At 47.2% G+C, this 11,761-nt stretch overlaps 1 protein-coding gene across 1 annotated transcript in view; it reads left to right on the top strand.

The window, feature by feature from the left end:
• Nucleotides 1-1,586: 1,586 nt before the first annotated feature.
• The window catches only part of EPDR1 (ependymin related 1), a 31,409-nt gene continuing 21,234 nt past the window's right edge, over nucleotides 1,587-11,761 (top strand). The window contains exon 1 of the mRNA XM_075493461.1: nucleotides 1,587-1,939. Coding sequence (XP_075349576.1) covers nucleotides 1,653-1,939 — 287 coding nt within the window. The 5' untranslated portion in view covers nucleotides 1,587-1,652. The remainder of the gene's footprint in view (nucleotides 1,940-11,761) is intronic.

Raw genomic sequence — 11,761 nt, 5'->3', positions numbered from 1 at the left:
GGGGCCGATCGCGCTCCCTTGGCAGCACCGCTCCTCCGGGGGGTGGGGGGTGTGCGCGCGCGCGCGTGTGTGTGTGTGTTTTGCTGTGCAGGCGCGGTGACATCACCTCCACCCCGTTTAATCCCCCGGCGACATCACTGCGTCGCTCGTCCGCGGCTCCAGCTCCGTTTCAGTTTTCATCTGTGTCATAAATTCCTTCAGGTGGAAGGGGCGGGGGGGAAGCAAACCCCAGCCGCACGCATCTGCCGCGGGGCTGCGCGCTCCGACGCGGGGAGAGGGGAGGAGGAGGCGGGAGGAACGCGGGAGCCGCGGCCGGAGCCCCGGCCGGAGCCCCCCTCCCGCGGGGCTGAACTCGACGCTGGATTTTCCCAGGGGACACGGAGCAGAAACTTTCTGCGGGCTTGGGGGAGCTCCGGCGGCTGTTCCCGTCGCCTCCAGGGCGTTGCAGAGTTACCTCCGTGAGCTCGGCACGGACGGGGAAACGCGTGAGGCGGACGGGCAGCCAGGCGGGGAAGTCGCTCTGTGCCCGGTTTGCTCGGGAGGAGCGAAGCGGCGGCGGGACGACCCGAGGCGGGAGCGGGGCAGCGCGGGGCCGGTGCGGGGCCGGGGCAGCGCGGCGCCGGTGCGGGGCCGCTCTGCGGACAGTCAGGCCCCCGCTGCGCTCCCCCCACCTCTGTCCACCACAGTCGCATCTGCAAATGGGTAGGAGAACGGATTTCAGACTTTCTCCAAGATTTTTTTTAAATTTTGGTTTCCGTGGTGCTCCATGGCCATGCACCCTTGACACAGCGGAGCGGCATGCCCACGTGGGAGCAAGGCTCTCCCTCCCACCCCACTCCCTGTGCACGGAAAAGACCTATGGGCCCTTCATCCACTGAGGGCAAATGCTGCACCCCAGTCTTTGAGGGACTCGCTGAGAAAACAAGAATAACTCAAAGCCAGGTTATTGCAGTGGCCAGCATGGCTCAGCGTTAGCAGCTCCTGGGCCTGCCCTGGCCAGCTACCGTGGTGCCACCGGCTTTTCCCCTCGTGGGTCCGGCAGGGCTCAGGCCTGGGTGCCGCAGAGTATCTGTGGGGCAGAGGCTTCTCCCCTCCCTTTGTGCGAGAGGAAAGCGCATCCAGAGCGGGCAGCAAACAACGGCTGAGAAACCCGAGAGGGCAGTGGGAGATGAAGGTATGCATGTGCTTGGTGACACTGTCTGTGGGGAGCCACTGGCAAGGAAAAAGTAAAAAAACAACATTAAAGCGGCTTCACCCAGGAGGTGCCCCTCCTGTTCGTGTATCCCCTCCCTCTCAAAGCCTACACAGAGTGCCCAGGAGCACCCCAAGGCTCGGGCCTTGCAGGTGCCCCTCTGGCATCACCCCTCGCAGGCACAGCCAGGGCAAGCAAACCCTCCCGATCACCCCGGCTGCAAGGAGGGGGCACAGGGGGGCGAGGGTCCCCGTCGCCTGTCGCCCCGCTGCCTCCTGCTCTCCCATCCCGCCTGTACGCAGCAGCTCGAGCAGAAACCGCCTCTCCCCGCTGAGGTGATGCGGGTTTGGAGGCGGGCCGCCCCCGCCCCCCCGGCGCAGGCCTGCCCGCCCGCCCGCCCGCCTGCGCGCCGTGCGGGACGGCCGTGCGCGGCGGCCGTGCGCGGAGCGGGGCGCGGAGCATGGCGCGGGCGGCGGGCGGGCTGCGGCTGCGGCGGCCGCTGGGGCCGGGGCCGGGGCCGGGGCTGCCGCTGCTGCTGCTGCTGCTGGTGGGCGGCCTCCTCCTGCGGAGCGGCGGGGCGGCGGCGGCGGGGGCCGAGCCGTGCCAGGCGCCGCGGCAGTGGGAAGGGCGCACCGTGTCCTACGAGCACGGCACGGGCCGCAACACGCGGGCCGCCGTCTCCTACGACGGCCCCAACCAGCGCCTCCGCATCCTGGAGGAGAGGAAGGCGCTCATCCCCTGCAAGAAGTAGGTGTCCGCGGCGGGACCCCGCGGCGGGGCCGGGCCGGGCCGGGCCGGGCCGGGCCGGGAGGGGCGGTGATGGTCGGTGCAGAGCCCGGAGGCGCCTCCCGGGGGGGTGTGGGGCGATGCGGAGGGAGGGGGGGTCTCCCTCGGCCCCCGGCGTGGCGGGGCGGCACCTCCCCTGCGTGAGACGGGGAGCGCGGGGGGCGGCAGCGGCGGGAGCGCCTTCGGAGGGGGCGGCTGGGCAGGGCTGCGGGGAGGCAGCTGCTGGGAGCAACCGGCGGCAGAAAACCCGTCACCCACAGGACTTATATCCATGCTCCGTGTATATATAGATAGATATAGCCGGAGAGGTTCATCATCCATGCTCCGTGTGTGTGTATATATATATATATATCTCGAGAGAGAGAGGTTCATCATGAACAATGTCAGCTTTTTACCTCCAGAGATATTCCTCTCTCCCAGCTGTTTTTTAAATGGAATAGGAAACGAGTCCGAAAATACAGCCCAAAATGTGAGGTATAACAGGTATAATGAGGTATAATGAAGAGATCACACTCAAACATGGGAATAATGTCGGGGGGGTGGGGGGAGGGTTCTAGCCCAGTAATTTGCTAACAAGTTTGAGTCATATTTTACAAGTTCTCTGCTCATTCTCGGTTCCTGCAAGTGCTTAGTCAGTGCAGGGTGTCGGGATGCAGCTATTACCTGTGGTACAGTGTACTTATTGACATTGCACAGGCTGCCAAGCCCCAGAGGACCTCCCTATTCTTAATTTATACAGTACATGTCTGTTAAGCCCCTAACTAACTCAACAAAATCCCTGCGTCATTGTGCATTTCTTGATTTGCTGAAAAATAAGTATAAAAAAGCTGACTGAAGAAGGGCCTTCTTTTTTCTCCTCAACCTGCCAAGCTCAGGCCCTGACAGGCTGAGTGGAAGAAGTGAGGCCTTCCTGAGACATTTCTGGGTACCAAGCGTCAGTAACTCTCAGACACCATGTCAAGATGTACCTGCCAGTACAAGGGTAGCCAGTCTGCCTGTACCTCCGCCTCTCCCACCTAAAAATTGTTCAAATAATAGTGTGTCAGTCCTCGGGATGTGTAAGCCAAGGTGAAGACCAGCCTACAAATGCTGTATCATCCAAACTAAATGGGCTCTGCTATTGAAAGATTAATATTCCTTTTTGCTCCTGGCTTTTTGTCCTGACAATGATCAATTTCTTACCAACATCACGTAGTCATTGTTTTAATCTTTCCAAAGTGTATGCTCTTCCTCCGCCCTTTCTCTGACAGTCCCAAAACTCTCATAAAACTGTTTTATGAGTTTCATTTTCAAGCTTATCTCTCCCTCATTGTGAGCTTTTTTCTTTATTACTATTTTCATATAGGAGCCATATGAAGAATGTTAAAGGCAACATACAGCTGTTTGCTGGTGGTCTGCTAAAATACAACATAGGGTCTGACACTGGCTGTGCTCATGCTCCCCTTCTTTTAGAAGGCCTACGTTGACCTTCATGTTTGACAAGGGTAAAACTGCGCTACAAAGTCTGATGCAAGTCTTTTCTAGCTTCTAAGTTGTACTGAGCTCATTTCTTCAAGCTTATATTTATTTTATTTGAAAATTTTATTTAAGATTGAATAATTATTCTACATTTTCTACTCTGGGCCAGATTTTGGCTTTTGCCAAGATATGCTCTTTTTGTATTTTTGATAAATATTTGCTCTGGACGCAGTTTCGTCTGGGCTGATAGGGCTAGAAAGAGGCAGAGTGCAGACAGGTGCACTTGAAGCATTTCTCTGTTGGTTTTTCCTGTATTAGTTTTTTGTTGTAGACAATCTCTGACCTCAGGGATCCCTGCTGTTTCCAGGCTGACCATATTTTCTGCCATCCAGAACTGGAGGGTGGTTTTGTTATGTGCGCAGCTAGTGTCTGCTAAGGGCGTGACCCAGCTTCCACTGAAGTCAACGGAAAGACTCCCATTGATTTCAATGTGTGTTGGATCGGGTCTGGAGTTGTGATCACAACTTCATTTCACTGTGGACACAGTGAGTCATAAACTGAAGCCTTCAGAAGTTAGAGGCGAGGGGTTTTATCCTGTCTTTTGAAAAATAACCTCTCCCCCACTCAGCTTTGACATTGGCAAGAAAAGGGGAATTACACCAGGGCAGTGACTACAAAAGCAACAAGAAAAATAGTGCTGTCCTGGTCTCGAGGGAAATTTCAGTTTAAATTCTTGCAAACGGACACATTTTGCTCCTATCAGATGTAACTTACATGCAGCAATCAGAGTTGGCCAACAACCAAATTTTTATACAAAGCGTTTTCTGAAGCTTGTGAATGTGGACCTTAATCAGACACAGCCCTGTTTAAGTTAGTTGACTGAGGTTAATCAGGGACATAAAGATCTGCCTGTGTGGAATGGCTTGCAGGTTCATAACCACAGGAAAACCTGAAACTTTCAGTTTTTATTGTAGATATATGTTTCAAATTCATGTAATTTGCTATGTGGCATTTTCATACCTACATGAACTCAGTGCTTTAAGTAAACTCCTGAAAAAGAAACCTCAAGGTAAATATCCCATTGCTACTTCGTTAACATCACTTCTTTGCTCACCAGTCATTGCAAGAGCAGCCGAGATGCAGTGACTGTGTTGGTAACTGCTGCCCACTCCCCGTCGGCCAGCTGCGGCATTGTCCCCTGCACCTGAGCACCAGCCTCGCTCGCTGTACAACCAAGTGGAGCCGGTTCGTTAAAGCAGTCATTGATGGTTGTTTCAGCCAGCTTGTTGGGTGTGTGTTTCTCTGGGTCATACTGTTGACTGCCTGCACTCCAGCTTAGAGTGTAGAAATCACCAGTTATGATCCTAGGCTGAGCTTTTTAGAGGAGAACCTATTCCAGTTGGATTCATTACTAAATTTTCTTTTTCGCTTCTTTTACAGCCCCAGCCTTAGCTACACTCTGCATCTTATGTTCTCTCCAGTGTGCCTTGCCCTGCTGCTTCTTTCCCCTTCAAGATCAAAATTTTGGGGATAGGCAAGGAGGGCGGGGACAGTCTTCTCTTTTGGTTTCATGTAGCGCTCAGCTGATACCAGGAGAAGAGAAAAGAAAACAAACAGAGGTTTTTATTGAGTAGATTGTGCCATTTGCCGTTTGAAAGAGGTCATGCCAGTAGTGTTATTATACAATGTGAAAGGAGAGCACTTGAAACGGTTCCCTAGAGCTCTTGAGGCAGAGCTGTGGCACATTACCTGCTAAACACAGGATGTGTTTTTTAATCCTTTATTGCCTACTACATGGAGTTACTTCCTTTTATGCTCTCTGTATATTAATCATTCCTCGCTCTTGTTCAACGCTCTGTTGGCCACCATCTCAGGACACTTCACAAAATAGGTAACAGCTGTCAGCACGGTTTTGCTGTTGGGGCAAAAGTGTTTCATTTTAAGGTAACATCTACCAGTTTGGATTTGAATATCACTTCAAATGGGTGAAAAATCCTGGCACCACAAAGGTCTAAACCAAAAATCCTACTGACTGCGTTGTGGCTGGAACTTCACGTGTCCTGCATCACCTTTCATTTCCTTGGAGAAACAGAGCAAGAAGTGTACTGCCTGGCACTGCTGAAGCCACTCAACAGGCATTAGTGCTGAGTTATGTAGGAAGAAAAGCATGAAGTGGGGAGCAGAGCAGAAATCACGCAGGTGGTGTTTGAGGGCTGGGGTGTTACTTATCACATGCTGTGTTCATGGAGTTTCACCCTTATCTTCCATACTATTTTTCACAGAGTGATTTTCAGGAGAGGCCCAGTAACAGTTTGTCCTATGAGAAAAAAATTTCCATGTGGTCAGGAAAGTCAGTCGAAGGAAGAAAATTAATTTCTCTCTTCCATGAGCGTATTTTAACAGTAACCTCCATGAGCCATTGTACAGTGTGCAGCACATTGGGATGCCTATGTATTTGAGACTGCTAGGGTTATTGTCTTAACAACCAACCATAACTGCAGAGCAGAAAAACAACCTGGAGATATCATATCAGTGTTTATTTAAAAACAGAACTGCATGTTGGTAATTTCTTAGTTTCAGTTGTGTTTGCAAAAGACAGGCACAGTTATGGGCAGGATTAACTCCTTCACTTGGCAACAAAAACTGCTAGTACAATAGAGGAGCAACAAAGCTGTGTTTAGAAAAATACGTCTGTTATTCCAGCAGGCTGTTTGCATGCATGTGTCAATCCCTGTCCTTGACTGAAGAGAAGCAGCGTATGGTCAGGTGCAAATATAACAGCATTCATCTGGAGAAGAGGTGATGACTTTTCAAAATAAACAGAGTGTGGGCACGCGTGTCTGACTTATCTCAACTACTTCTTAGTTGTTTTAGGATGTGTGATTGTAAAGGAAAAAACAGTGGTGTCTGACCTATTAAAATCATATAATCCATCCGTTCTGTGGTCATTATGGTGACTCAACAGGCTAAGTATTGAGCTACCCTGAGCGACTGCAAATTTGTTTCCCAGACTTGGTTTTGGGAGTGGTTTCTGCAGCTTAATGTTTAGGGGAATGAACGATGATCATGGGCAAAATTTTCAGAATTGGCCAAGTTACTTGGGAACCCAAGCCCCATTTTTTAAGATTATGTAGAGTGTGCAAACTTCTGAGACCCTTAATTTGCAGTGAAACATAGAATTGAATTTTCAGCAGTTTCTCTAAATCTAACACAAGTTCTTAGGATCTAAAATGCTTCATAAGCTGCTGTGTATGTAAGTCACTTTTGAGAATAAGAACTAAGAGAAGGTACTCAAACCTCCTGCATTTAGTTTCCTCCCATAGGTGCCAAGTTCTCTCAGGTGTCTGCTGCTGGTAATGACTGTGAGTTTGGAGAGGTAGCACTGGAAAGCTGCTGTGATGGATGCGGGCTGGCAGTCAGAGGCTAGGCAATAGCCTGAAGCATGCAGCAGTTGTTCTAGTGAGAGTTGTGTGCTGTTGGGGTACAAAGGGTTGGCTGTACAAGCCTCAACTTTTGCATTTCCATCACAAGCTGATTTACGAGTCCGTTTACTGAGTCCCTCAGTGATGCTCCCTGCCAAGGCTGCCAGTTCCTTGGAGTAGAGCACTGTACAAGGAGAGCACCATGGTCCACAAGGGCTGCATGGAAGAGCATCTCATCATCTCGTCTCGCCCAAACTGTTCATTCTGTTTGTTTCTGCCTACGAGAGGCAACAGCCATTTCCCTTTCCAAGTTCTTGATCTTGTTGGAGGTCAGCCAGGCTGTACAGTTCAGGGAGGCAGTGAAGCTAATTGCCTTCATTGTTACAGGTGGGCTGGGTGGGAAGAGGTGAAAACACCATTGAGGGGAGGTGGTTGAAAGTCTTCAGCCATTGAGCTGCAGCACTTAACAAGGAAGTGGACTCTATCAGAGGAAGCTGGGAACTGTTGGCTTAGCAATGCTTTTGCTGTCTTGTGTTTTATGCTTTTGATAACTTCCTTGGACAGCAGCATCTTTGTCAGAGTTGTGGGGAAAAAAAGAAAAAAAAAGATAACTGAGTATGAAAAAAGCAGATCCATTGCTTTGTGATACCATATTCTGTTTAGTGTAGTGTTCTCAGAACCCTTATTTATACTAAGTACTCTGAAGCCATTTCATACGCTACCAAAACACAGCAGCCACCTGCAAAAAATAAACTGGCTCTTAAGTTTGAAAGAGCAGGATCCACAAAACCCTTTAAAGCTGGAGAGAAAATGTAGGTAAGCAGTGTCCAGTGACCCCAAATTGATAATTTTCTGGAGTGCTGGTTAGCATGCTTAGAAGCCGCTGTCAGACACTCAATGGGGTCATTACTATCACATCAGTTATAGATATTGTTGACTGGATGTTCTTAAGAAAATAGAAGTTCTTATCAAGAAGTCTTGTTTTTCTGAAAAACTTTGTTAAATGATAGCCACTGGCACCATATTGCTGTTGATACTAGTGGATATTGGCTTAAGCCTTTTATCCATCTGAACCCTTTAAAGTTAGGGGAATACTTACTCCCTCTTACTGTCTCTTCCTTGGCTATTTGAACTCTTTGGAATAACATGTGATTGCATAGAAACTTAAAAAAATGGTAAAAACTTAAAGCAAAATGAGGACTGCACTGAAGATATAATATGCCTACATTTCTGTAACTCAGACCAGAGGACTAGAGTTTTCACAAGATAAATCACTGTCATTTTTATTCAGGGATTATTTTTACCTTTTTTTTTTTGGTAGAGACTTAGAGTGGAGATGAACAGAGAGAGATTCAAGTTCATAATTTGTTCTGTGCTCGCAGACAGCACGCAGGCAGTCAATGGTGACGTGACTACACAGCTAAACAAACACAATGAAAGAAATCTTTATATTCATGATCTTAATTTGGGCTCCATTCAGCTTGAGGCCTGATGTAATTCAGATGGCACAACTGGCAACGTCACACCTATTCTCACAGGACCAAATGCCATTTGTCTGAAAAAGTATCTCCTCTGAAGGATAAACCATAATCTTCTAATTTAGGGCTGATCTTGCACTGCTGTGAGCTGAGAAAAAACTGACTGTACATTGCTTTCAGAGAAATCTGAGGGATAAAAGCATCTAGAGGACACTTTACTAGTTGATGCATTAGTCCTTCAATTGTAATCTGTGTAAGTTAAGGATCCAAGTCTCCTCAATGTAAAAGGGCCAGTAATTTAAAACAGTTTTAGATATTCAAGAGAGCATTTACTGAAATGCCTCCAGAAATTTGTCCATTCGCACGGTTAGTATAACGCAGTATAACTCTCTAGAATCTTTCCTATCTGTAGGCTCTCCGTATCTTCCCATCCCAGTTTGGTTCACTGCAATTACAGTGCATGATACAATAGGGCGGGTTAGGGCACAGTCTCTTCCCAGTGGTGTGTATCCATCAGCTGTGGCTGTAGCTGTCCCTGGGCTGAGCGGTGGGTGTGTGCCAGGGCTCCCTTTGTTGCAGGGTGAGGGAATATGCTTGATATGCCATTCCTTGATATGGCAGAAAGAGAAGGGGTTTGAATATGATGGCTGCATATGTCACAGTTGAGAGCACACTGAAAAGCTGAAGACTTTGGGTTAACAAGCAAAAGATTTTTCCCTTACTTTTTGCTTACTTTTGTAACTCAGGGCTGCAAACTTAGTGAAGTTGATGGGAATTTTGCCTTTGGCACAAGGATCTCATCCCAGGACTTTATGTTAGATGCACATTTGTAACATATGTGGGAGGTATGTACAAGAAATACATTTCTCCGTTTCCAATTCAAACTCAGCCTCAATTCCTGAGGTTGGTCCACACTGCCAAAACTGAAACCATCATTCAGCCTCTAGCCTTATTGATGACAGCAATGGTATAACTGTGGTGGACAGCTTTCAATATTGTGTCATCTGAGTGGAATTGGAAGATGTAGTGATAAAACCTGTGCCTCTGAATCCGGTCCACACCCTGCCTCTGCCAGCACTTCCAAGGATGAATTTTGGTAGGCGATTGCCAGTTAGAGGAGAGGAAGTGTTCAGGGAAGGAGGCAGGATGTTTTAATTATAAGAACGTAAGACTTTTTTTTTTTTAACCTTCCCTGCATTTCATTTTGCAGCTCGTTTGTTCACTAATGTACTTAATTTTTGTGCTACTGCTGTTCATTGGTGAGTATCGCTATTGATTTGTTCATGTGACAAGAGAATTTTTGTATAAGTTTATTATTTTGTAGTTTGAGGATGCTCTTCTTGTGCTTTTTCCTGTCAGAGGTCATCCTGCTCTGAAAGTTTTCTTCTTCAGCTAGAGAACTGATTTGTTTTGCATATCAACAGGCTTGTCCATTTATTAACTGCATGGGACAGTTTTTCAACTGGATGACATTTTCATAGACAAATGAAGTCAGTGAAATGGTACTAATTTATACCTTTATCTGTATGCCAGGTCATTAGCTGATGCAGAACTGAAAGGGAGGGTTCAAATATCCTTCCACCCTCCCCATTTTGCGATGAACTGATGGCTAAACTTGACATGATTAGATGTTTCAACCCAGGAAAGGACAGTGGCATAGCAAATAATACTGAGTTATTCAGAAAAAGCAGAAATACTCTTCTCTGTCACATAATATGGGAGAAGGTTAAATTTAAAGGAGCTTTGGGAAAGGAGAATGCTTGCCACAGTGGCCAGGTGTAGTGAAGAGGTAAGAGTAGGAATAAGAGGCATGTAAATAAATGTGTAAGATTAGAAACTGATGCAGTCTTAGAAATGGACTGTTGAAAATTCAAGGATGAACATAGTAGAAAATAGGACACGGTTTTCTTCTCAAGCCAGGATAGAGGCATCAGATCTGTGCAAAGACTGGAGGAAAGAGTCTTTTCCCATGCCTGTCACACTATGGCTGCTTTCTGGAGAAATGGACTTGTGGCCACACGGCCAGTGACTTTTGGGCTGTGGATCTGTGTAGCTGCAGCAGCAGCAATCCAACTCCTGACCCTGATGTTGGCCAACTTCATCCCTATCTTCAGACAACCTTCAGCTTGGCCTTCCCTGTAGATTTGCAAGGAATTGCATGCTCAGCAACTTGCTGAGTTCTCTCTCTCAAAGTATTTTTACCTGTTGCTCTTCTTAACTCAAAGGGGAAATTATTTTCTCCTCCAAAGTGTTTTTAAGGCATGGTATAGTGTCTGGTGTGCTGAGGAGGGGGTGATGTCTGGGTGGAACAGGGCCACCTTGTGCAATATTTTGGCTCTTCTAGAATAAGGAGCATTATGCTCAGCATGGCATTGCATAACCTGAAGGTACCACTGGCCAGTGAAACTTCTCCTCATCTCTGCCAAGCAGACCTGTTTCTTTCAGCTGTTTTTGTTTACTGCCTTGCTTTTATGGCCACTTTTGTGGGGGAGATGCATGTATGTTGACAAGAAGCCTTAGATTCCACAGGGAAACTGTGTGTCCTCCCAAGGCTCCAGAGGACGGCTTTTTGCCTATATCGTGGTCAGTCTCTGATACCTGAGAGTCACAGGTCAAGGACAGGATTTTCTGCCAAGAATTTGTTCCCATGCATGAAAGTACAGGCTCAACATGTAAGACAGTCCTTGTTTTCAGTAGTGTATTAATTTCCGGAGTTGGTACCTTTTATACTTTCATACCCAGGAGTAAATAAGGGCTTTCCAACAGCAGCATAACTGTCCTTGTCCAAAGGCTAATTTATGACAGGTGGCAGTAAGAAAGAAAGAATCACTTGTTTTCATCTGAACTTGTACTCTTTTTTTAATCTTTTATAAATATAGATCCTTGACAAACATTTATCTGAGAATCAGTTTAATCATTCTTTTGAAGGTTATGTGCACACATTTGGCTTTATGTCCCACTTGACCATTAAAAGATGCTTCCCTTGTACCACAAAAAGTGAATAAGGTAAGAATAATTTTTGCAATTCTTGCTTTTGCTCTGAGAATTTTATTGGCAACATTCCTACAGTCAGTAGGGCTGTTCCCATAACTTAGCAATGACCATATTTTTGCTTTTTCAGATTTTGTTTTTGGATTTTCATGATTTTCAGAATTTCTGGCATCAGAACATGAATTTGGCAGGCACTTTTTTCCTGTAAAGTGCTCACACAGTAGTTATTACAATTTTTCAGTCTTTGGCTACTAAGATTTCATATGTCTTGGGAGCTACTTAGCTATTCATTCCATGAAAGCCTATTTTATCCCTTTCATTCCGTATGAAATTTACCCTTTCATTCTGGCATCATCCAGACTATATTTTGTGGGCCAAATCCAGCCCAGAGGGAAGTTCCATCCAGCCTTCTGCCTTTCCCCGCTGAATAGCTC

The sequence above is a fragment of the Mycteria americana genome, chromosome 2, assembly GCF_035582795.1.
Source record: "Mycteria americana isolate JAX WOST 10 ecotype Jacksonville Zoo and Gardens chromosome 2, USCA_MyAme_1.0, whole genome shotgun sequence".
NCBI lineage: Eukaryota > Metazoa > Chordata > Aves > Ciconiiformes > Ciconiidae > Mycteria > Mycteria americana.
Note: the sequence above shows the minus strand (reverse complement) of the source record. Positions and strands in the feature narration are given on the sequence as shown.